The 27,145-nt window shown below is 42.2% G+C and overlaps 1 protein-coding gene across 1 annotated transcript; it reads right to left on the bottom strand.

The window, feature by feature from the left end:
• Nucleotides 1-2,418: 2,418 nt before the first annotated feature.
• On the bottom strand, nt 2,419-23,448 carry TMEM26 (transmembrane protein 26). The gene is made up of 6 exons (XM_082222487.1): nt 23,091-23,448; nt 17,245-17,323; nt 9,767-9,859; nt 6,477-6,697; nt 4,782-4,858; nt 2,419-3,958 (listed from the first exon to the last, which is right to left on the bottom strand). Exons 1-6 carry the CDS (start codon nt 23,279-23,281, stop codon nt 3,540-3,542), a joined length of 1,080 nt encoding a protein of 359 aa, XP_082078613.1. The 5' UTR covers nt 23,282-23,448; the 3' UTR covers nt 2,419-3,539.
• Between the last annotated feature and the right edge of the window lie 3,697 nt (nt 23,449-27,145).

Below are 27,145 nucleotides of genomic sequence, written 5' to 3'. Positions count from 1 at the left end.
CTTTTAACATAGATAAAAATATAATAAAACACTGAACATTTCAAAACTTCCCTATACAGGGCTGCCTTCAGATATCTTCTAAAGGCTGTATAGTGGTACCTCGGGTTTCATACGCTTCAGGTTACATACGCTTCAGGTTACAGACTCCGCTAACCCAGAAATATTACCTCGGGTTAAGAACTTTGCTTCAGGATGAGAACAGAAATCTTGCTCCCGTGGCGCGGCGACAGCTGGAGGCCCCATTAGCTAAAGTGGTGCTTCAGGTTAAGAACAGTTTCAGGTTAAGAACAGACCTCCAGAACGAATTAAGTTCTTAACCCGGGGTACCACTGTATAGTTACTTAATTTCTAGATTTGGGGATCACATAATTCCATACCCTCCAACATTTATCCGATTAAAATAGGGACGTCCTACCAGTTGGCTTAAGGGACGAGGGTGGCACTGTGGTCTAAACCACAGAGCCTAGGGCTTGCAGATCAGATGGTTGGCGGTTCGAATCCCTGCGACAGGTTGAGCTCCTGTATTTCGGTCCCTGCTCCTGCCAACCTAGCAGTTTGAAAGCACCCTAAAGTGCAAGTAGATAAATAGGTACCACTCCAGCGGGAAGGTAAATGGAGTTTCCATGCACTGCTCTGGTTCACCAGAAGCGGCTTAGTCATGCTGGCCACGTGACCGGGAAGCTGTCTGTGGTCAAACGCTGGCTCCCTTGGCTTATAGAGCGAGATGAGTGCGCAACCCCAGAGTCGTCCACGACTGGACCTAGTGGTCAGGGGTACCTTTACCTTACCAATTGGCCTAGGCCAGTTGACCCCAGGTCCCAGAGTTCATTTTTTGCATTCCAGACCATTTTATGCAGTTTCTCTTGAGTCCTCAGTATTTGATGAACATGAAATCTTTCCACATTCATTTCTGTAGAGCAAATTTACAGTCCAAATGTGTCCTGTGTTTAAACAAAAACATTGACTTAAAGGCAATTATTTTATATTTGCACTAGAATGCCCCAAGTCCAGTTCTGGCCTTGTGTTACTTATTGTGTGGACCTGTCCATGAAATGGGCTAATAATGTGGTTTGTAGGGTAGTAAACAGAAGTATCTGTGCTTTATTCGCAAAGGATCTGTGGGAAAGTGTTAAAAATAATTGCCAAATCTCTTCTGCATACTAGCTCTATGGAATTCTTAACAAACAAACAAAAAAGAGCTAAAAAGCAGACATTATACCATAGTGAAAAAATTTAAAGGCTTAAGAGCTCCGTCTTTTTGAGCCAGAGGATAAAATATGAGAAGCACCAGTTCATTGTGTTCATTGCATGCTAGCCCTTTAAAGCCACCCAGGTTCCCCTTGACTCCAAAGTATATTGAAAACAAGAATGCCCAAGCATTAACCATCTCATGACCAATGCCTTCATGACTGGGAAGAAACACCAACATTGTTTTTTTCCTGTGCATGTAGGAATCTTAGCAGCATACCTGCATTGTACATACTTAGTCCCTACAGAGTTTCAAACGCCTGGTCAAAGCATATTTATTTCAGGAGGCCATTGCACGCCAAATGCTTCTCAGATGTTTCCCTTTTTTAAAATAAAAAGTTAAAAAGTCTTGAGGTTTTAAATTATGGGGGTTTAATTTATGTTTTAAATTTTGCATATTGTCTACTTTATTGTTGTAAGCCACTGATACCAACATGGTGAAAATCAGGATAAACATATTTTAATACACCTTTTCTATTTGAATGTTCAAAGCGTTTTAAACGATCATCTCAGCAAACCTTTGCAATAGTGTTGTTCTTTATTTTTCTAACTTAACATGGAAGCTGCTCTGCTCTTAAAGCCCATAGGATTTACTTTTAGGCTCCAAGAAGCACTCAGTGGCTGACCCCCCCCCCATTTTTGTAAATGTAAAAATCCAGCAGTTACTCTGCCTCCAGCCTTTCCTTAAGTGAAAAACACAGGTTCCTTGTTAGGTAAAGAGCAGAAGTAATGACAGACACTGCAGTTTTTATATGAGCAAAGCTGCAGATTAATTTTAGGTCGTGTACTAGGTAAAGAAGTCAATTCAAGCCAAGTGGGATAGCATTATCTAGTGACTGGAGGAAATGCAACCCTCAAAATTGCTGTTGTTAATAATTCCAGATACACCACAGAGCTACCTTCCCTCTGAGGCAGCTGACTGGAAGGAAGCAATTCCAGGATCTCACTCAAATAAGCCTAACATGACTCAGCACAAAATTTCATTTTTTACAACCATCCTGTATAGCAGAGATGGGGAACCTGTGGCACCAAACCAGAAGCAAACTCAGCTGTGGAAGGGGCTTTGCAAAAAACAATAACCCAGCATGGCCCTTTGCAAGCCCCCCTCCCCCACTTCACAATATCTAGCCAAATGTGGATTTGGGAGTACCTTGAGCAGGGGGAAATGTCTGTGATATGGACATTTATTTATTTTTCTCTTTGCAAACATTTGTCAAAAAATAAAAATATGTAAGCATGCAACCTTTACAACAGTGATTACAGTACTGAATATTCCACCCCACTTCGTTCATATAATCCATTTGCTAATTCAACATTTATTTTCAAAGTCTGAGGATATGTGAAAACAACTTTTCACAATTTCATTTGTTGACCAGATCCTGAGGGAAATTCACACAATACTCACAGAGAACCAGATATGCACTAGATAACTTCAACATCTGGTGTTTCTATCATCAGTTTTCATGCAGACTGTCCATAAAAAATAATTGACTCTTATTGATTGCCCAGCAGTTGGAACCATATTGAGAAGGTAAAAGCTATCACAGATTGGTGGTCTCCTAAAATGACCTGATATTGTGAAAAGGACAAGTACCTGTACCTTTGTATAAAACAACTGTTATAAAATTCTTCAAGAACGTGAATTTGCTGTGGGGTTAAACCAGGCATGATGTTGATGAAATGCTGAGCAAGATTTTGGGGAAAATGTCTTTCTTGGCTGTATCTGAAAGAAAGAACTGCATGCTCTTTTCACATTCCTACATGGGATAAACACCACCATTATTATCGATCTAGTCAAGAGAGGCATAATACTAAAACAGTTCTTGCATTCATTGACTGTATAATGTTTCCACATCAGATGAGTGGAAGGGATGTGTTATTTCATTCATAAACACTTGCATGCCGTTGTCACAGTTGAAGTGATTCCCCGGAGAGGTAAATAGTTTCTCTACCATACTATAGGCAAATATTCTGATAGCTCAGTGTCTTTAAGAGTCAATAGCGAAGTACTCCAACGCATCACATTTTCTTTAAGTTCTGAAAAACTACCTCTAATTAAATCCCATTAAATAAATATACTGTGGATTTAGTGCCTGCCTACTTAAATCAGTAGGATTGCAACATTTCCATTCAAGCAAGTTTGCTGCTCCAACACTTCCTCTTGCTTCCGAGAATCAAATATTCATCTTGAAGCGGACAGGAAATATATCAGACTGCCTCTGATATGCCAGTCCCCTTTCTATGTAGCCAAGGGAGGAAATGACTGAACATCATGAAAAGGAGATCTGAGCTCACAGGCCGTCAACGGTGACTGATGAAGAATCCTCCAGAGCAACTGAAGGACGCTCCCTTTCATCGGTATCACAGTTGCTGGGTGGAAGGCTGATAGTGTTGGGCTCACATGGGCAACAGCCAACTCCTCCTTTCCGGCTGTTTGGCCGATTCCGAAGGGAAGCGTGGAAGTCTAATGATAACACTACTAGACGGTATAGTTGTAGCATCACAATTAAGATATTCTTAGCTGTGAAAAACACCAGCATCTGGTTAATGACTTGGAAATAGCCCATCAGTATCAAGCGCACCACGAGGAAAGGGCCATCTTGAATGAACAAGCTGATCCCAATGTTCCACAGGTCTGCACTGTATCTGCAAAGAAGCAAACTGAAGACCCTCTTTGAGGAGCCTGGGCGACCGCAGCCAACATGTTGCACTACAAACAAGGAAGACCATTGTTATTATTGCAGTAACATCAAGTGAAGCATCATATGAAGTCCTCATGAACATTCACCGGCATTTTCATGCAAATTTTCTGACTAAGCTTGCATGCAATTTTGCTTAATATACACATTTTTGCAAAGCTAGGTTACCTAATAAAATGATTTTTAGTATTTTGTTTTCACTAATATATTGTTATTATTTTTCAAAACTGGAGAACTGATTGGAAAATTCAGAGAAGTGTGAATTGTTAAGGGTGGCAGAGTTTCAACTAGTGTATTGTTTTGGAAGTGTGAATTAGGTTGGTTCACCTTTAAATGAGAACTGAACTGAATTTCTCCTGCAGCCAAAGCTTTCATTCACAGAAGTGAGATTACATGAGCCAGCCGTTTATGATCTCAGGTGTGGCAACTTCTGTGATTTGCTATCTTCAGTGCAGAACTGCAGGTATGCTTTTACTCCCATATTACATTTCACATGTAAATGCCAGTGTAGAGACTACACTTCTAGGATCTGCAGAAATCCACTTTAGTGCCACATGTGAACTTTGCCATCTCAGCTAAGTGATAGCTTCTTGTAAAGGGCTTTAGACAGATGCCAGCAACCCAGAACTTTTCACGAGACAAGAAGGCAGTTGTTCCCATTGGCTTATGTTACTTTTAAGGAAGTCAGAGTGGCCTAAGCTTCTGGTGGGGGAAGTTAGTCCTTGCTAATCAAGGTTTCAATGGAGAGGGTTTTTTCTTTATTTAGTGGCATGTAGGATAACCCCCTCCATAAACTCTTGAGTTAAATCCTTGGAATTTGTTCCTGTCCCTCACCTGCAAGATCCAGGGGGAACTGCAGCATGCTCCAAGTCCATACGGCTAGGATTGCATACACGATAGCGCGGTTGGTCCTAAAATGAACAAAAATGATTGACATACATTTAAAAAGCAATCCATCCAAAGCATATGGAATGCCATCATGTTAAAATGCAACCAAGTCCAGCTCATGGGGCTGGGAACTTCTTAGGACCCCTCAATACAGTGGTACCTCGGGTTAAGAACTTAATTCGTTCTGGAGCTCCATTCTTAACCGGAAGCTGTTCTTAACCTGAAGCACCACTTTAGCTAATGGGGCCTTATGCTGCTGCCATGCCGCCGGAGCACGATTTCTGTTCTCATCCTGAAGCAAAGTTCTTAACCCGAGGTACTATTTCTGGGTTAGTGGAGTCTGTAACCTGAAGCATGACTAAGCTGCTTCTGGAGAACCAGAGCAGCTCACGGAAACGCCGTTTACCTTCCCACCAGAGCGGTACCTATTTATCTACTTGCACTTCGTGCTTTTGAACTGCTAGGTTGGCAGGAGCTGGGAGCTCATCCCGTCGTGGGGATTCAAACCGCCGACCTTCCAATCGGCAAGTCCTAGGCTCTGTGGTTTAACCCACAGCGCCACCCGCCTCCCAGCAGTTTCAAATACGTAGTATCAAATACCCAACTGTGAAATAATGTTTTTGACTGGTGCCCCAAACTCTCCCTGTCTTGAATGTGTTCTTGAGCCAGCCTACGCATTAGACAATGATGTAGCAGCTGATTACTGCTTGGAAGTATTATTATGCATGTTACAGTGAATGTTCAAAATCAGGAGAATTACTGCATGCAAATATTGCCAAACCCAAATATGTTTTGTGTATGCCTAAAAATTGATTCCTGCTTTGGGAAATCTGTGAGTGAGTGCTGACAATAGGTGGCTATCAACATTCCCTGTCTATGACGGGTGCACCCCTGAGATTCCTTATTTTTGTAACATATCTCTGGGGTTGACAGCATTCACATGTGAACGTTTCCATTTGCATAATTTCAGATATTTGCTGAATCCGGAATGCTGTAAACCACTGTAATTCAGCAATTCTGGAATGAGACATTTTGCTTAGAAGCAGTACTGCTGAAAAAGGCAGAAGTCTAGGAGCCTTTCATATATAATCAACAGGAAACAAGTTTGTTCCATTACCCTTTGCAGATGTCACTGTTGTGTGCTACAATATTCCCCTGTTCCCATTTCTGCTGTCTGCAGGTACTGATCAGAAGCTAATGACTGAATCTCTATGTAATGCAGATGTTGCATTAGTCTAACATAGGTAAATGGGCAGAGAAATAGAGAAATACACTATCTGTGTTATCACTCCATGCGCCTAATAATGTAGGTATTGCCTCTGAAATCTCACACCGCAATAAATTAGCTACAGCTAAATCCCATTGAAAGCAAAGGAAGAAGTCAGTTGAGATGAGCTTTTGTAGCATTACTGTTCGGTAGAACTCAGGAATGCCTAACTTTCTTTTATTGTTATTTAGCTGGATGCCTTTCATTTGCAAAGTGATACAGAACACTGCAATTCTTAAATTCACAATCCTACTTAGACAAAAATTGCCTCTTCCTATTTATCTGAAGAACATCTTGAATTTTCAGGTGAAGTTCTTCAGGGACTGACATGACCAAGGCCTCCAAAATAATTGGTGTTCTTCCAAATCACCTACCTTACGTTCTCAATTTCCATGGTCTCACTTGTGAATTCAAGTATGTCTGCTGCAGTCCCCACAAACATAAGAAGGAGCTGCGACAACTGGTCCCGGGTGATTTCACCCCCAATGGGAAGAAGCCATCTCCCAATGATAAGCAACAGTAGGAAGGTCTGGTGGAGACCAAGCATCCAAACTGACTCACACACAGCGGAGATTGTGTTGACAAATTCTATGGCCTGTTGCAAAGAGCCATAAAAACAAGCATCAACATAGGAACTGTGGGAAATATGAACAGATACAGGAGTAGGGATGCGTGATTCGGTCAAGTCCTGTCTCTCATTAAAGGTAAAGGTAAAGGTACCCCTGCCCGTACGGGCCAGTCTTGACAGGCTCTAGGGTTGGGCGCTCATCTCACTCTATAGGCCGGGAGCCAGCGCTGTCCACAGACACTTCCGGGTCACGTGGCCAGCGTGACAAGCTGCATCTGGCGAGCCAGCGCAGCACACGGAAACGCCATTTACCTTCCCGCTGGTAAGCAGTCCCTATTTATCTACTTGCACCCGGAGGTGCTTTCGAACTGCTAGGTTGGCAGGTGCTGGGACCAAACGACGGGAGTGCACCCCGCCGCGGGGATTCGAACCGCCGACCATGCGATCGGTAAGTCCTAGGCGCTGAGGTTTTACCCACAGCGCCACCCGCGTCCCCTGTCTCTCATTAGTCCAATCTTAATTACAATTCTCCACACTTCCACATTTTAAATCCTCCTCAAAAATATCAGTATTTTAGTGTCAATACATATTTTTGTATGCAATTTTGCTTAAAATATACATTTTTGTAAAGAAATTTCCACGAATAATGATGCCTTTAATATGTTACTTTTATTAATAGATGCATTTAGATGCACAACTAACCCTGATATCGCTGGATGGAAAAGGTTTATAGTTGTAACTGCTTTAAGAATGTTTTCAACCGTAATTGCTTTTAGAAAGTTTTAACTCATTTAGAATATTTCTGTTTGTAAATTGTGGGTCTGTTTGCCACCCTGGGTTCCTTGGGGAGTATGTACAAATTACTTGGTTCAGGAACTACATTGCAAAATTCAATGAAGTGCAAATTTTGTGTTTCATTTTCAATATTGTGCTAATTAGGTAGGTTTGCCTTTAAATGTGAACTGGATCAGATTTCTTCCTCATCCCTATACCTGAACCAGGACAGATGGTTTTCAGCACTTCTAAAAAACCCAATATGTTGGACTCATCTGAACTTTCAGCAAAAGCTATCCAAAGGAAGCTTGGCGGTGTGCTGCCACTAGAGGCCAATTCACATGACTGTTCAGTGCATGGTAGGTGTGGAAGATGAGGTCCGTTCATGTTGCCCTGGCCTCATGACAATCTGAATGTAAGATGGGTTGGCTTTTGATAGTTGCATGAAGTCTGACAGTGCATGAAGGTGCCTTGTACTGAGTCCATAGGCCCAGCTACCTCAGTATCATCTACTCTGACCAAGAATGGCTGCTTAAGGTCTCAGGTTGGGGGTCTTTCTCAGTGATGCTGAAATCCCAGGAATAGAACTTGACATTTGCTCCATCACTAAGAGTAGCCCTCAAGAAATTTTAGGACTACAGTTCCTATCTTCCCAAGGACCAGTGACCTGCCTTAGTACAAAGCAGATTCCTATATTCCTAATCCTGTTTTTTCAGGGTTCCTGATCGTGTGGAGCTCTGCCTAAATAATAAAAATAATTATAATTATAATTTAGACCCTGCCCATCTGGCTGGGTTTCCCCAGCCACTCTGGGCAGCTTCCAACAAAATATTAAAATACAATAATCTGTTAAACATTAAAAGCTTCCCTAAACAGGGCTGCCTTCAGATGTCTTCTAAAAGTCTGGTAGTTGTTTTTCTCTTTGACATCTGGTGGGAGGGCGTTCCACAGGGCGGGTGACACTACTGAGAAGGCCCTCTGCCTGGTTCTCTGTAACTTGGCTTCTCACAGCGAGGGAACCGCCAGAAGGCCCTCGGCGCTGGATCTCAGTGTCCGGGCAGAAAGATGGAGGTATACTTCAGGTATCCTGGACCGGTATACTGGACCGAGGCCCTTTAGGGCTTTAAAGGTCAGCACCAACACTTTGAATTGTGCTCGGGAATGTACTGGGAGCCAATGTAGGTTTTTCAAGACCGGTGTTATGTGTTCTTGGCAGCCGCTTCCAGTTCAGTGGCCGTTCCCAGATAGGAAGATACACAAAGGAAGATACGCATAGGAAACATGCTTTTTAGTGTGCAGGGGCAGAATCTGCTCCTAGCCGCTTTTGGCTCATTCACTGCATTTGTGGACATTTGAGGGCTATAAAGGGATATGCATCCTGGCAGCACTTCTTGACTTGGTGCCAGAGGTTTGTGGTTCACAGATCCTTGAAATGACCCAGTTTTCTGGACCAAATGCTTTCGGCGTAATATGGCTTGAATGGAAAGAGATATTTGATTGCTTTCACCTCACCACAAAGTAAAGAATTTACTTCTTCATGCTGGGGGAAGGGGGGGGGCAAAGAAGCCAACAGCATTTCTAATTACAATCATCTTGGCTAAAGAGGGATATAAGGACAGATATAAGACCCAGCCTAGCCAACTTTGATACACACTTTATTCCATTTTATAATACATATTATAGATAGTGCCTTGATAATGCCAAGGAAGTCATTTGCTAAACATAGAAATGGATTAATAATGAGAGTAAGCTGTATTGTTATTGCCACAAATGTTGAAGGGGGGAAACCCTAGACCAGGCATGGCCAAACTTAGCCCTCCAAATGTTTTGGGACTACAACTCCCATCATCCCTAGCTAACAGGACCAGTGGTCAGGGATGATGGGAATTGTAGTCCCAAAACATCTGGACAATAATTAGTGGAAACAAGCATACAGTACTTCAAACCATTGTTTATGAAGCTGGCTTGTTTTCACTAACCGGAGTTAAGATTAACCACAGTTGAATCACTATAAACTGTGATTAATCTAAAAAGAAGTGGAAGCGTGGTCTCTTTAGGGCCGTACCAGAGGATGAGCATGTGACTTCAAGGGGAGGTTTGGCTCATTCTTGTAATGCTAAACCCTTGAGATATTGCATTTGTGTGACATTATCTGCCACAGCATCATTGCACAACTTAAGGACACTCTTTTAAAAGTAGGTGTCTTAGAAGACCTCACAACTTATAATACAACACAGTTCGCAGTAGTAGAATTCAAGATAGTTCAGACACCAACATTTCAAGAATTAAGTAGATGCTGTCATTTCATGAGACCCTGCTTACCGTTCCTATTATGGGACCATCTATGGCCTTGCTTTGATAAGCGGGTTCATATTTTGGAGTGAATGGCCGCATATCCGATTCATTATGGCAAGCCTGCAATAAAAATTCAATTCAGGGGATAAATGAGTCTCTAATTCTGTATAGACATTAATTAAAATAACCCATGTTGCTTAACACTGCTGTAATGTGTGGACCCTCCTACACTGTTCAGGTAACATGAGAAACCCCAGAACATGTGGAAAGAGTCCAAATGGCAGCATTGTCCCAGTTTCGAAATGATCCACACTGGGGTGGGAGGAGCAACAGCATAGGCTCCTCCTCCCTCCAGGATTACAGGCAGGAAGGAACTCATTTGGCACACACATGATGTAAGAAGGGCCCCTGTGAATATCTTCAGAACAGCAACTGACAAACAATATTTTTTATTGCATAAAGATTGTGAGGAAAGGCAAGGGAGGTAAAGCTTAAAAATCATTTGAATGCAGGGCAGCAATCCTTCTGCACCAAAAAAAAGGATGTGTGGTTGAAAACTGAATTTGACTCTCATTGACTTGTTCATTATTTAACTGGAGGAGACCATTAAAAACATCTAAAGTGGAAAACTGGATGAGGTTTTTTAAAGAGTGGCTGGAGAAACCAAGCCAGATGGGCGGGGTAGAAATAATAAATTATTATTATTATAACCTATCTTCCTAACAATATCTCATTTCAGGCCAATACGAAGCTCATTCTGGAATTTATGACTGAGTTGCAAGCAACAGAATATTTTGTTCCTCTCACATTTCTTCCAAGGAAGAGCAGATGTATGTCTCTTATCTCTCTCACCCTTTCACATTTGCATGCAGATGTCAAAAACTGAGAGACCTAGGCTGCAATCCTATGCACACTTTTCTAGAAGTAAGGCCCATGGAGTATTGGAGGCCTTTGCTTCTGATTAAACGTGCAGAACTTTGGGCTGTTAAGTTGTGACCAAGAAGTTTCGGTTCAGATCTCCCTTCTGCCATAGATTCATTAGGATAACCTTAAGCAAGCCTCAGTCTCTACTCCTCATTTGCAATAACGGGATAATAAATACTGATCAAATTTACAAGGTGGTTGTAAAGATTAATGATGTAATATATGCACAGCATTATGAACTCTCTGAATGCTGCATACTGAGTTGTTTTATTTTACCAAAGTATCCATTGGTTTTCAGCTGGAAACCTGAAATTTCATTCAGCTACTCACAGGCGTACCTCACACCACTTTACTAAACACAGATTATATTGTAAACTGAACACAACGGATGAGTGAAGTTAGGGCACTGGGGCCCCCATATTTTGTATATTAAAAGACTGTGAATCCTCTCAGACATAGGAGCCAACTCCTAGGGGCTGAGGTCCCTTCAGCCCCACCCCCATAAAATATTTGAGGGGTCCCTCCCCCAAAGTTGATGGACATTGCCATTCAAATGGTGTGCATGTGCCATGTCTTGTGATTGATTATGCGGGGCAGGGCTTACCTCCCCCACCCCCCACAATATTTTATTCAAATTGGCACCCATGATAACAGCCAAGGCTTTAAGGGGAGCCAGGGACTAGGATTGGGCAGGAATGACACCTGCTATACCACCTTGGATTGAGCAAATGTACTCTCCCATCTGCCTGTCTGTCTCTCTGTCTCTCCGCCTGCCTGCCTGCCTGCCTGCCTGCCTGCCTGCCTCTCTCTCTCTCAATCTATCTATCATCTATCTATCTATCTATCTATCTATCATCTATCTATCTATCTATCTCTCTATCTCTGAATGAATGTAATTCTGTGATTCTCAAATACTTTGAGACCTGCATCTGCTGATCAACTTCAAACAGGTTTGTGAAAGTACACCTGACCATGTAGGCATTTTGATCTTGTTTCAGGAAGAAGATTATTTGATATCTCTCTCTCTCTCTCTCTCTCTCTCTCTCTCTCTCTCTCTCTGCACCCAGACTTCGTTTTCAAGTCAAAACAGGCATTTTGAGGCATGAAGGTCTGTCTCTCCTTGTATCCTCAAAAATGTGCCATGGTTAGGTTTTTAACAAAGCAACATTTAATTTAATCTCCCTTTTATTTCCTTATATATTTAGAACTGCTGCCAGCAGACTGAGATTTTCTGCTACGACAGGGTCAAAGGTAAGCTGCAATTTCAGTGCACATTCTCTTGTCAAGTGGGAATTACAATACATGTTTTATATTTGCTTTGCTTGTAAACTCTAGAGACGAGTGTCAATTGTGTTGCTGGAAGGAGTCCCCGGTTCTCTAGAACTGCCTTTTGTTTAGCCACATATAAGTTGTAGTCATTGTGAACCTCAAGCTAGTTATGGCATTAAATGTGTCTTTGCATTTAAAGTAAATTTTAAAAAGGAAAAAACTGACAAGTAACAGTATCAGAACAAACAAGAAGAAAGAAATTAACCAATTCATCTCCTGTTACAGTTGTGAGGAAAATTCCTCCTCTAAAGCTAGTGTTCACCTTGGAAGAAAATTCCCCATTGGTGCGGATTTGCATTCTTAAAAACCTATTGATGCAATCTGACTGTTTAAAAAACCTGCATCCTACTTGCACACATACACACACATTTAATGCCATGCAGTTCTCCCATAGCTATGCAACGAAACACTTGGAATGAAGTCAAGACTGCAATTGCTTTACCAGAAACAAAGCGGTCCTATAATTGCTAGTTACCTCTTGGAACATGTTTTACAATGTGAGTGTGTATATATATATATATATATATATATATATATATATATATATATCGCAGCTGTGTACATAATGGCCTGGTTTGCACATCACCCTAAGTGAATCTCAGCTTATAGAGAATGTGTAAGCATGTGGGCTCTGGGAAACGTTTGCAACCACTTTGCTCCTTTCTGGCCTTTCAACTGCTGTGCCACACTGAGCTAAGCCAATGTTTGCCTCACTGTGTCATCTGAAGTTATGGTTAAGCTCTTGCCTTACTAACCACCCTGCTCAGCCCTGCCAACTGCTGCTGAGGAGAGATCTTAACCACAAGTCCCATTTGGATAGCCAGCAAAACCGTGGCTTTGCTCAGTGCAACATGGCAGCAAAAAAAGGACCAAAGAGGTTGCAGATTCATCTCTGGGAGTCCGCACACTCGCATGTTGATGTTAAACCATGGTTTGGGTTAGTGTGGTGTGCAAACCTGGCTACCATTAACAAAGAGAAAACTGAGCTGTTTGGCCCTCTTCAGATGTTACTCAGGGGGGAGAATTCTCATAGATAGAAGGAGTGAGGTTGTGCTGCTAGTTAGCCTGCCCCAGGAAGTTCCTGTGCTGAGTGGGAACATCTGAAGAGAAACCTCTATGTACAAGAAGAGTTGTGTGTGGCCTGGGGCTAGCTCAAGCCTGCAGCCTCGCCAGCACAGACCCACTCCAACTTCAACATGGGAGAGCCTTCCATACTTGAAGAGAGCTTAAAGTAGCTGCTTTATTTTATTGAAATGAGATGCTTATTGTTCATCTCTCTTGCTCTCTCTCAGTTATGCAGTCGACTTGATTCATTCATGAGGTTATAAAAACGTGGCCTTTTCTTTTTTATTATTAATAATATGACAGATGAATTTTTAAAGGTACAATAAATGGACTTTGCATGCGCAATGGAAATATCCCATACCACAATTTTTAGAATAAACCAAACTCCCCCGTCATCTGCACTAATGCATGAAAAACCAAGCGCTTATCTAAAACAAATGAAGACCATTTTACTTGGGAAAGATTCAGCAATTCTTCCAGCTTTTCTGAATTCAATAAACTGTATTTTTTCTATAACTGCCATACCCAACACTCTGTTTAGCCTATTTGGCATCACTGGAGACTTTCAGAATCTGGATATATATATATATTAGCTTCCACTAATACGTGTTGTACAGAATCTGGTTTTTCCTTTTCAACAGGTATAGCATTTTCTGGCCAATTTTGGCCCCTTTACTGCATACATTTCCAGAAGGCTTTGTAGGGGAAAGTACCATGAAGAGTGTCCAAGAATAACAACCATTCAATATTGTGTGCTATTACAATACTGTATTTTTGCCTTGATTTCAAAAGATGTTACTCAATAGATGCTGATGTCTTAGAAAATGCTTGCTCTATTGACGTTGATGACTGGTGACCCACATGTACTAAAAAACAGGCCAATTGCATACCCCTCAACTGTCCTAAATTGAGCAGCATATCCTGGAATTGAAGAAGCCATCTCAGCTTCTGATTGGGTCCTGGCATGTCCCATTTTGTAGTCCAGTGCTCTGGCATGAGACAGCTGGCTCGTGACAACTGACCAGAAGATGCTCATCTTTTGGGCTCACGCTCTCGCACAAGTCAGTTAGCTCCCGTGAGACCTCAGGATCAAAAAACAAGCATCCTGATTTTGATCAGTGGGATCTTGGAGGTTACACATTCGTGAAGGCTGGGCACTAATGTCTAGAACAGTGGTGGGTAACTCTTTTCAGGTCAACAACTGCATTGTCATGGTGGGGCAGCTTTCAGGGGTCAGCAGACCCATACACAATCATACATCCTTAAGATGCACACAGGCTCATACACAATCACATACCCATACAAAACCACACAAACAAAGCTATTTCCCATGGAAATAGAGGCATAAGTTTAATTCTTAGTACCTCCACTCAAGTTTCACCTTCCATTTTCTCCAGAAAAAAACAAGTTTGTAAAAAGCTTTTTTAAAAATCTGCAGCATCCTATGTCTTTATAACATTATAACATACCGGTGGGGTGTACAGGAAATTAAAATTAAGAATAAGAGACACTGGACAATAATTCAAAATTTCATTCAGAACAGGCTTGAGTAATTTAACCATGCATCTAAAGAGTAGATCGCTGGACCTTGGCGCTCCCCACTGAGCAGCTGATCAATGGAGGTCACCCAAAGGGCTGGATGAAATCTAGCTGCAGGCACATCTGGCCTGTCCCCACCCTTGGACCACAAGATGCTTGCTCAGATGCCTTCGATATCTGGCTGTTTTCTTCTGTTCAACCTATAGGCATCTATTCATTACATCACATATTCGTAGAAGTCAGTGGATGCATGCACTTCAGGTTTGCTGAATCAACATATTTCTTAATTCCTCAAGTTTCTTAATCATGTTAGGTTCCTGAACAATTTACAAAAGAGAAGACCAGCTGAACTTGAAAACATTCCATAAAGAAATATATTATATAGCTAGGTCTGCGATTCTAAGCACACCTATTTGGAACTAAATGCCGTTGAATGCATCGGCACAGGTTTCAAAGGAACCATACCTGTGATATGACTGTAGACAGGGGCCGACTTTGGTATTTCAAATTTCAGCAGCTCCCTCCCCCACCTCTTGCCTTCCTTTCTGCTCAATTTATTACGTCATAGTTGCAACGCCCTGCAACACCCCCTAGGCCGCACTTCCCTAAATCTGCCTCTGCTGTAGATCTCCTGTGGACAGAGTTGAAAAACTCTCTACATGTGGTCTTCGGGTCTCTGGACAAACTGTAATACATAATACAGTGGTACCTCGGGTTAAGTACTTAATTAATTCTGGAGGTCCGTACTTAACCTGAAACTGTTCTTAACCTGAAGCACCATTTTAGCTAATGTGGCCTCCTGCTGCTGCCGTGCCGCCAGAGCACGATTTCTGTTCTCATCCTGAAGCAAAATTCTTAACCTGTAGCACTTTTTCTGGGTTAGCGGAGTCTGTAACCTGAAGCGTATGTAACCTGAAGCGTATGTAACCCGAGGTACCACTGTATATGCTTAAATAGTTCTTTATAATATATCATTGTCATTCATGACTTACTGCATAACCCAATGGATATTTATACAGAAGTATGGCTGTGTACACAGCATACATTTAAACATGTGACTTTCTCCAAAGAATCCTGGGATCTGTAGTTTGTTTAGACTGCTGGGAATTGTAGCTTTGCAAAGAGTAAACTACTGTTGTAAGGATTCTTTGGAAGAAGCCATGGGCTTGAAATGTGTTTTAAAGGCATTGTGTGTTCACAACCTGGACATAAGTCCCACTGAGTTCTGTAGAGCTTGCTCCCCAATAAGTGTACATAAGTTTGTTCTGTTAGACTGCAATTCTGTGCACACTTGTCTAGGAATAAGCCTCATTCCACACTGTGGAGCTTATTTCTGAATCAACAGTCGTTAGGTTGTACTTGAATTTTCCTGTTTGTGTGACCTTGATGTACTGGTCCGAACATTGACATAATGCCACGCAACTGTGTATACTGCGATTTACTGAAGTACTGAATGTCAAGTGTAAATGAGCCGTGGCAATGAGCAAGGAAAATGACATTAATATAATCGTAGTCGGTCATGTGTAATAAAGCAAGAAAAGGAGAAATGTAAATGGAGCACAAATTGCAATGTTTAATGGGATTCTAAGTAGTGATAGTGCATGAAAATCTCTCAGCGACGTCTAACATACTACCAAGAGACGGACTGTGATTTCAGTGACATCATAACACTTATGCACAGATGTCTTTCTGGGTTGGTAACCCTCTTAATTAATTCCACATGCAGCAGGAGGTTAACTCCTGCAACCAGGGACTGAAGTTGTTTCTTCTCATGCACTGCCTATAACCCCTCGCAAGCTATTAGAAATATTTAAATTTTCCCCTTTACTAAACGTAGAGCTCCATCTTATAACTATGATTGCGTATAATAGGTGGAAAATGAAAAATTCTATAATCCAGATTCTGTAATAAAACTAATAAAAGCTGGCTTTTGTTGCCTGTGTAAGAAATGCAACACAAGCCAGTTTGTACAATCTCTCTTAATTTGCATCACTTACAGTGCAATCCTGTGGATGTCTGTTCAGTCAAAGTAATCCCTATGCAGATCAATGGGACTTACTTCCAGGTAAGTGGGGAACCTGTTGCCTTGCAGATGCAGACTCTTGACTTCTGGATTATGGGATCCCCATCACTGGCATATAGGATTGTTGAGTCTTATTTGGCTGTATTACTGAATCCAAGCTTAATTATTTGCATGATTTATTATGGGGTTTCTTAACGGTGTATCAATAAATTATTCGCTTCACTTATTAATTGCTTCCTACAAGGCTTGTTGAATGAGGAAAGTCTTCAAGAGATGCCAGAAAGGACAACAGAGATGGCCTGAGTCTGATATGTGATGGGAGGCAATTCGAAACAACAGGGGCCACCACAGTAAAGGCCTGATCCCAAAATCATACAGAATGGACTTCCTGGTAAGTTGGTATCTGCATGACTCCCTCTCTTGCCGAGTGCAGCTATTTGTTGGGTATATAAATATATAAATACAAGTGTTCTGTGTTGGGGGATGACGTTTCAATACCTCAGGTAGAAAATTCAAATCACACCCTTTAATGGTGCCCAAATTTAGCTGCCTGAAGCAGCTTGGCTCACCACCCCAGCCTGTACACCCACCCATCGCCATCATATGCTGTAAGAAAGAACAATACCTGACTCCCAAAATGAAGCTCCAGAAGCCACAGTGAAGGCACTATGCTAATCAGGTAGATGAATATTGCTGGGGAAAACCTGGGAAGGAATAAAAAGAAACTGAATTTACCAAGCTTAGCCAGAATTGCACAATCTATCATTTTCTTCTGTCAAAACAATGAAGTGATGGGTTGGATAAATATCATGTGACACCATATGGAAGAAAAAGAAACGGGGATTCCGTTCTGTTTTGAACGATACTCTATGGTATTATCCCCCCCCCCAAAAAAAAAAAAATATTTGTTGAAACTCTGATTTTCAGGGGAGTTTGTATGCCGAATGCTCCCCTACTTTTTGAAGTGGTGGCTGCGGCTGCATCTTCAGACAACAACAACAACAACAACAACAACAACAACAACAACACATTATTGTTCTGCTTACCCCCACTTTTCTGAGCAGTGAGGAGTTCCAGGAATACAGAACCTACTTGAGTTTCTTTTTCATTGGAAAGAGATCACTGGTATTGCCACAGAGCAACCCACACTGATCATCTGACACACAGAAATACGACAGGAAACCTGTGACAATAATTCTGGTATGCACTTCTGGTTCAATCTTTTCTTGGGATGTGGTTTTATTTTGGGTTTAACTGCTCTGATGTAATCTTTAGCCCTGATGGTTTACCCAATGCTTTTCCAAGTTCGATTTACATTTACTATATGAGCTGCCCTGGCCTTAGACTATGTACTGACTGTACATTTAAAGCACTCCCCCCCCCGCCCGGACACATGGGAACTATAGTTTGTTAAGGGTGCTGGAAATTGTGATGGGTAAACTACGGTTCCCAAGATTCTCTGGGGAAGCCATGCAATTTGAATGTTTGGATGTACGCAGTCTTTTAGAAAACAGTTTATGAATGAATGAACTAGCCCTTGCTCCCACAAGTCAGCCTGACCCACCCTCTGTGGTATACTGCCTCCATTGTCCATTGTCAATGCCCTCTGTCACCACCCCAGCCCTTGCTAAACCTTTTCAGCCAAATTTTGGAAGCATAATAAATAGACTTGAATCAGCATGTGCAAAATATCTTCAAGTTAGCATACACAAAGGAAAAGTTCCAGTCAAATGGAACTGCCAACACTGTAAGTTCTTTATGCTACTTCTCTACCGCTGCTTAGAAACTACAGTAATTCAGCACTATATGGGTAGCTTAAATAATAAAATACAGTGGTACCTTGGTTTGCATACGTCTTGGTTTGCATACGTTTTGGATTACAAACACTTCAAACCCGGAAGTGTGTGTCCCGGTTTGCAACCTTTTTTTGGATTACAACCCTTTTTTATTATTACAAACACGTTTTTTTTCCGGAGGCCCCATTGGCGAAAGCGCACCTTGGGTTACAACCTGTTTCGGTTTACAAACAGACCTCCGGAATGGATTATGGTTGTAAATCTATGTACCACTGTACTATGTTTGCTATCATGATCAAGGCTGCTGCTCTTCTTTTAAACTTCCAAATTGCCTTAACATCCCTGTTCTTTCTTTCTTTTTGATCACTTACTATATCATTGTTCCTAGGAATGCATTTTCTCTCCAGCCTTTCAATAAGGAAGCCATGTGTTATGTACTGAGTTGAATAGGATCCAAACTGCAGCAGTCTGATTGTTCCTACAACATTAGGATCCAAAAGGCAGCAGTCTGATTGGTCCTAGAACAATAGGATTCAGAATGCAGCAGTCTGATTGGTCCTAGAACAATGCAGCACTATGATTGGTTGGCAGGAACCACCCAATCATGCTCCAGATAGAAGTGAATCCACAGCCTGATTGGCTTACAGTAGAATTCCAGAATTAGCCAATCATGTGCAGCCCATTGTGTAAATAATGTATATAAAGCAGATACTGTGAGGGGACTTCCATTCATTCCTCCTCACCACTATGAGCTGAATAAAGAGCATGAAATCACTTTGCGACTCTGAGTATATTTCACCATGCAACTTGTTTCCCTCTGATTGCTGCAATATAAAGCAGGTGTCCAAGCTGAGAAGCAATTGTGGCGGGGAACTCACTCTGCACTGGATGACGGCTTCCCCACTAGGATTTCAGTGTATGAAAAATTCTTCCAGCTGGCCAGGGACCGATGCTGATCTAATGAAGCTGTCTTCAGCCAACTGACTTTGGCTCAAGCTATCTCTTCAAAAGAAGACATCTTGAGAAAACATTCTTGGCCAGCCGCACTATATTCTTTCCTCCCAGTGTCTGTCATTAAGAACTAATTCATCACCATCTCTCCAGCCTTTTCGTTAAGCAATAAGAAAGGCATATATCTTTATTTGCAATTAGCGAAAGGTCAGTCGTGATGCTGCATGCGGAGGTGAAGAGGGGGCCCATATGTCAGAGGGAAGACCCAGAGTAAAGAGGGATACTGTGTCCTTTTTGGTTGTAACAGGTTGGTTTTGTTGCTAGCAAAATAGAACCTGAAGTGCAGCATGTTATTTTTTCCCCGTATGAGTGAATGGTACCCATTCATTTACGGGTATATGGCAGATTCTTTAAAAGGCATTCTCAGAAAGACTGTTGGATTGGGGGTTACACCCATCTGTTGTCTCTTGTTCTCCAGTTTCTTAGAGACAGCAGGGTCTTCCTCAAACCTTTCTTTTTCAGGAAGTTGTAGCTGTGGTCTACCAGGACTGACAGCCACTGGTTTCAGGCCAGAACAAGTTGGGCTCTGAGGGAGAGGGAGTAGTGGGAGGTGTGCTCTAGGAAGCTAAGGCAGGCAAGAACCAACATCCCAGGTGGGGCTCACAAGGGAAGAGGTGAGGGTCGCAAGCCTCTGGTTGGCCTAGGCCAGTTGGCCTTACCTTTACCTTTACCTTTACCTTTACCATACCATAGACATGCAGGCCAACTGGCTTGAAGAAGGACAGTTTCATGGGCTCCAGTTGGCCTGCATGTCTATGGTATGGTAAAGGTAAAGGTAAAACGCATGTGGGGTGCTACAAATAGCAGGGGTTTTGCTACAAAACAATTACAAAACTTTGGCACCAGTTTCAAGGGGATCCCAGATTTTGGGGTTTGTAGGTAATGAAGCTCACATACCCTTATCCCCAAGATTGACTCTGCTCTCTTTCTCTGTTTGGGAGTCATGTTCTCTTGCCAAATCCTGCCTACCTTTGCCAGGAGCTCAGGCAGCTCCTTGATATCATCCTGCAGTGCCATTCCAGATTTTTCTGAGTTGGGTGGTAGGCCAAGATTCTCAAGGCCACCCTTGAATATTTTCAAGATTAAACTGTAGAAAATCTGTACACTAATGAGCATAAATTATAGCACTGGAAAGTCTCCCTTTTTCTTTTGTGAGCAAAGAGATTTGTGCCTTCAATATGAATACCCAACTCATAGGAATGGTAACTTGGCATAATAAAAACCCTGCAGAAACTTCCCCTTCCCCATAGGAGTTTCCTCCTTGGATCCTGCGAAGGGTCTGCAGAAGACCCATGAAGTTCCAAGGTGAAGCCTTCACAGCTGGGACTGCCTCATCACAAGTAGCAGTCCAGCTCCTCACCTCTGCTTAAATTCATCACAGGACCATATCGTGGGTGCACAGAAGTGGACAGAGAGATCTGCATGTTCTATCAGACAAACAATTGTATGTCATGCGGATTTGATAAACCAAAACAGGGCTAGTTTCCAAAGATACACCCAAGTAATAGGAAACTCTTTTCATTTTTGGGGAATGAAGGAATGAAGTCAGAGAGCCAAAGCATCAGCTGATGAGATGACATATGCATCACTGGCAAGTACTTCTGTACACATTTCACTGTGGCTTGAAAAAGGACAGTTTAATGGGCTCACAAGCCCTAGGTTTTCCCCTTTGCTTAGGAAAAAAGCAAACTGGACTAGGAATCACATAGTCAAAAAAGAAAACCTCCAAGTAGGGATGGAAGAATCTGTCCATTGTAGTTCTATCCATTTCTCATTTTTTTCCAATCTGAAATTCAGTTCTCCATATTTCTGCATGAAATCCTTACGAAAGTTCTTCAGTACTATATTGCGAATTTCTACTAATAAAAACATTTTGTGGGCTGTTTTAACTAACATGAACATTTTTACAAGCGAATTCCAATAATAACAATGCATGTTTGTATATTGTGTTCATTAATATGTTCATTTTAAAGCACATTTCCCACAATTAGGCACATTTTGTGAAACACTGTAGAGCTGCATCACAAAATACAGATGATTGTAAATTTTTAAGGATGGCTGTGTTTCAGTTATCATCTTCTTTCAGAAAGTAGAAATTCGATAGATTTGGTTGTAAATGTGAACCAGATTTCTCTTGCAACCCTACCCAAAGGTAGTATTCTCATATTGGCTTGCCTCAAGAAATCAGGGAGATGTTTAAATGAGCCAGTTCACATAGTTAGTTGTTGAGAAATCAAGAGATGGGGAAGCTTGTGTGAAATGGGCCCCTCTCCGTCTTTTGCTTATTTCCTTAAACAAAGCAACTGGTGATTGTGTGATTCCCCCTTAGGTCAGATTGGAGCTTGTTGTGGCTTATGACCTGCTAGATGAAATCTAGTGAAGTCAAAGGAGAGCAAAGATGCCATACTTTTCACCATGGTAAGAAAGAAGAACCAGCCTTCACAAAGGTAGGCTGCTACACTGTTAGCAGTTTGGCACAAGCTAGCTTTAGGTGTGTGGTTTGGCTGAGCCAAGATTTGTTAACAAATCTTACTGCCTTTTTCTCTTTTAACCATGCCATCGTTCATGAAACTGCCTGAAAGGATCTGCTGCTGGAAGTTGCATTCCATACATGTCGTAATGCATGTAACCGTTTCTCTAGACTACGCGGCATTGCCAAATAATTGCTTCTCTGGAAAGACCGCCTTCCTTGCAATTTCTGAGTTGTGAAATGAACAGAGGATGCTCGGTGCAATTGCACTGGATCCTCCACAGTGCTCCAAGCAAAATTGTACACTAAGGCGACTCTTCAGTTTAATCACTTCACGATTTCCAAAGCAAGGGAAGTGTCTTGGTTGAAAAAGTCTGGAGTTGCACAGAACGCTGGGGAGGCAATCCGTGCATTTCTTGATTTTGCTGACACTACATTTCCCCGTTGGCTCTCAGTTGCCTTTGTTGCAACGGCACAGTGTCTTATAATACATAAATAAATCAACTCCTATGGGAACTGTGGATCAATACCAGTCATATATCATAGCAGGAGGAGGGGATCATTTTAGCCACAGTCTGATTTATACTGAATTCTACAAATCCACTGTGTTGCTAAAATTTTGACCCCCCCATATAAACTTGCCACCTGATAAGCTATTGCTCAAATGAACTCAAGCCTTCTGTCTGCACACACTTTTTTTTTTACTGGACTTGTTGCTTCTTCTGCAAGCCCCCCGCCCCCCCCCCCGTCCCCCTGCAGCACAGGCATTGGTGCTTCTCCTCTGCCTCACGCTTTGTGTCATCCTGATCTGCCACCCTTCTTGCTCTCTGTGGCGAAATGCAAATAGCTGCGGTGTCCCCTTAGTTGCTTAGCCTTCCCAACCAGCAATAAAGACAAGCAAGTGCTTCTGAACCTGAGTCAGAAAGTGCTGCAGAATTTCCGTTGTATTTCCAGGAGAAAGTTTGATTCAGAAAAACCTTATTCAAAAGAAGAGAAAGAAAGAAAGAGAACGGAAGGAAAGAAGGAAGGAAACTCTACTGAACTAGAATGGGACAAGCTGGAGGGCTGGGGATGGAGTTTGGGGGAGGGAACGATAAACTGCTGCAAAAGACAAAGGCTGTAAGCTCTAATAAGAGCCTGGTTCATAGATGCTGATAGGAAGCAGATGAGAGAGACCAGGAGAGAATTGCTTACCATTTGTAGCCTCTGCCTTGCTTAAACTTGAGTGTGAGCACTGTTTCTATGCAGAGCGGGAGATTGAGCAATGCCAGCAGCCAGTATTTGGGCTCCTCCATAACTTTGGTCACTCTCCAGACTCCAAGCAGGGAGTGCAAGGCAAAAAGCAGCCGAGTCGCCAGGGCATTGAGCAGCACCAGCAGTTCCATCCTGAGTTGAGCTTCCCTCTCTTTCCCCGCCTCCTCCTCCTCTCCTCCAGCACCAAAAGGGACCTTGGTGCCTGGGAGTAGCAAAAGGGGGAGAGTCACACTGGATGCTCTGTGTGACGGGCAGAACTTTCCTCTTGTTCCATCTCCACAAAGGGGCCCATTATAACAAAAAGAAACAGCCTTGTCCCTCCCCCAGACTTCCTGAAAACTCTCTGAGAGAAGGGGGGGAGGGAATCAAAAACAGACGGCAAGATTTGCAGTGTTAATGCAGGACCCGGAGAGACGGACCTCTCAGGAACTGTGGCTGGCTAACTTCACCAGGAACCTGGCCACAAATGTGCATTTTAAAATTTATAAATGGGCTATCTTTTCTGCTGCCTTTATAGCAGCACCACATTTTGCCAATTCCTCTTGAGTTCAACAGAGAGAAGAAGCAAGAACCATTACCCAGGAGGTCTTATTTTAAAAGGCTGGTCCTCTTAATGGATCTTAATGGAGGAGCCTACTTGCCAGCCCTACTTGTAGATGCAGGATTTCATTCATTTATTGATAACAAATGTATCTGTTATATTTGCATTCTCCCTTTCCCCCCAAGTCTCTCAGGGTCATATCCCACTTCAGAGTAAGACCACTGAAGTTAATGGACATGACTAACTTCGGTCCATTAACTTCAGTGGGTCTTCTCTGAGTAAGATTTAGCTAAACACAATCCTCGGAGAGGAATTTTATTCTCACAACAAGCCTATGAGATAGATTTTGGGCTAAGAGGTAGGGTGTTGCCTTGCTCAGTGCAGTCACCTCTGCGGCTAACAATTTCCAGAAGGATAACTGTGTCAGCAAAGAGAACAAAGTATTGGGGCTCCTTAAAGACTAACAAATGATTACGGCAAAAACTTTTGTAAACTAGAGTCCAATTCATCACTTGCACGGAATATTATCATATGTTTGCCAGTACATATGGGTGTGCAACAAAGACTCTTGGGGCATCTTAGGAGAGCATTCTACACATCTCAGATGGATTCTGGTCCATGAAAGCTGCTGCCGTAACAAATGTGTCACTGTGCTGTGTAACTTCTAAGCAATTTTTCACATAGCCAAGGCTACCATTCTAGGCAGCACACTACTTTGGGCCAATTCACACATGCCTGCCCATTACTTTATAGCCACTGCATCAGGTTGCGGGATTTACTGTAGGTGTGTGATGGATCCCATGAATCTTTCCAATTGCCTCAAATACACTGCTTTCCAGTGGAGTCACTTCACAGATTAATCTATGGGTTCTCAGGAGAAACCATGTGATCTGTGCATATCTGTGGAAGCCAGACGATAGTATAGGGCCGGCATGATCAAAAGCATGGCAATGGCAAGTGATTAGAGCTGGTTGCTGACAATTCTGGAGCATTAGAACCTTTGAACTGAAGATGAGCAATTTTATCTCTTGGGCAACTGGAGTGGTTTTTTCTTTACCACTACTGTGGTTTAAGCTTGGATCTATCCTTGATAGCTTAATCTTTTTTCTTTTTCTTTTTTGAAATAAATTTTATTTGATTTTACAAGTTATCACATTACCAAATACATAACCACATGTAGAGATTTCTCCGAATCCTTCGACTTCCCACCTTCCCATCCATGGGTCTTGTTGTCAGCATTTTCACCTGCATATCATTACCTAACCCATATTTTATATCTTTCCATGTTATCCATTGCATTTGTTACATTACATTAAAATCCTCCTAATGTTTTCATCTGCTTACAGTGGTCTCCTAAATACATTATGATTTTTCCTCATTCTTTCTTGAAGTTGTTGTCTTCTTGGTTCCTGTGCTTTCCGGTCAGTTTTGCCATTTCAGCATATTCTAGCAGCTTAATTTGACATTCCTCTCTTGCGGGGACTTTGTCTTCTTTCCATCTTTGGGCTAGTAGCATCCGTGTGGCTATTACCATGTACATGAAAAGTCTTTTCTGCTCCTTTGTAATGCTGGTACCTACAATTCCTAAAAGAAAAGCTTTGAATTCTGCTCAGAATTCAATGTAGGTCTTTCAGGACAGGTGTTATATGGTTTCGGCAGTCACTCCCAGTCACCAGTCTAGCTGCCACATTCAGGATGCTGTTTTGTTGCCACAGCTCCAGTCAGATTCAGCTGCCAGACTGATAAGCTTTTGTGTATGAAATGGTCTGTGCATGGAAAGGGAGTGCCCTTGCCACAAATTATTTGGGGCCATCCTTGGGAGGGATTCATGCAGAAACACAGGATGTGGGCTCCTCTGAGGACAGAAAATTCTTCCTCTTTCAGACTCCAAAACAAACCTCTCCCATGTGCCTCTAGATTTAATTTTGGGGTGTGTACCATGGCTGTATAAAGTCTGGGAAACGCTGGCTTAAGTACCCACTGCAGGTGGGGGAGGGGGACATCAGTGTTGGAAGTTTTTTCCTGAGGATTAAATTTTAATATCAAATAACTTGTTTGAAGTCCTACCGTTTCTCTGCCATTTGCAGCCGAGTTAATAACATATGTTCCTGGAGGATTACAGTCAATGATTAAGAAAATTAGGTTTTGTTTGAATTTAATTTAGTTATATAAAGCTGCTACAATAATTTACAGCTTTGATATTTAATATTTAATAAGCTGGTTCTTCAAAGAATCCTCACAGTAATTGTGTCATTACATATTGAAATATTATCCCCATAAGTCATTTATATTTGCTAGTTTGAGAGGCACGTTCATCAAGTCGATTGGCTCAACATGAACTATCTGATGAAGGAGCCTCAGCATTATAGGTCGGGGGGCTGTTCGCATTCCCGATGCTCAATATGTCATAAGCCACTTGAGAGGAATTTTGCAGCAAACACTTATTGCAATAAGACGCTGCTGCTCTGTTTCCTTCGCCTCTAATCTCCTTTAATTGTGGCCTCGTTTTCCGTGACCGCTAGAACACGCTGGTTTGTCAGTCTGCTAACTTCTTTTTCTTTCTCGCTCTCAGATTTCTTCCCCATAGAATGCAAGTGGAACAAACGTTAATGTATATTTGCTTGGCTTGTTCTGGGCATTTCAACAGTCCTCAGGTGAGTTACCCAGGAACACCAAGGGTCGCCGCTGAGCTTCCAGTTGGCTAGCCCTTTTTCCAGCGGATGCTCACCAGAATCAGAGCGGGGTTGCTTGAGCAACCAGATCTTTGCAGATTTTTTATATGAGCTGACCTAATCCGCAGATCCTCGGCTAATATATACAGATAAGAATGCAGCTGTCCTTTGGATTTCACGCAGTGTGGTTTGCTCAAAACAAAGCAATACAAAGTACCAAAATGCATATACGGATGTTTATTTAGGATAAAATAAATTATAAGTGGCTAATTTATGAGAAAATGTATTTAGAAATATACAGGATGTGAGAAAATACGTTCAGAAATGTGTATTTGGCTGCATATTTTAATACGAATGTTCATGTTTCTCCCTCAGACCCATGCCCTTAAATCACAGGAATGTGATGGATTTACCAATGAGTTCATGTTAACCTGACTGGGACCTGAACTAGCAGGTGTGCCACCAGAAATAGCACGTGAAACACATATGAAACTTGCATGGTCCATTTCTAGTTAAGACCCTTATTTCCACCAGGGCAGCTATTACAGGATGCCAACACCACATTGCAAAATCCCCACACAGTGGAACAGTGGAAAGACATCCCCTTATCACTGCCTACTATAAAGCTTCTAGATCTGCTGGACCCCTGTACTCTGGGGAAATCGTCTCCAAGGGCAGCCCTCAGACTATGCCGGATTATCTCTGTGCTTAACAGATGCCTGTCTATCTGTATCTGCCATCATGCGCTGGACAGAAAAGTGCCTGATTTAACACTAGATGCA

This window comes from Podarcis vaucheri (genome assembly GCF_965113315.1).
Source record: "Podarcis vaucheri genome assembly, chromosome: 5".
NCBI classification, from domain to species: domain Eukaryota; kingdom Metazoa; phylum Chordata; class Lepidosauria; order Squamata; family Lacertidae; genus Podarcis; species Podarcis vaucheri.
Note: the sequence above shows the minus strand (reverse complement) of the source record. Positions and strands in the feature narration are given on the sequence as shown.

Bases quoted from the DNA above. Each gene is read 5' to 3' on its own strand.
- TMEM26 (XM_082222487.1), bottom strand. From the start codon at position 23,281: ATGGAACTGCTGGTGCTGCTCAATGCCCTGGCGACTCGGCTGCTTTTT. The intron at 17,324-23,090 runs GTAAGCAATTCT...ATTCCTTCCCAG, and splicing joins CAAGGCAGAGGCTACAAATG to GTTTTCCCCAGCAATATTCA. The intron at 6,698-9,766 runs GTAAGCAGGGTC...TCTTTGCAACAG, and splicing joins ATGGTCCCATAATAGGAACG to GCCATAGAATTTGTCAACAC.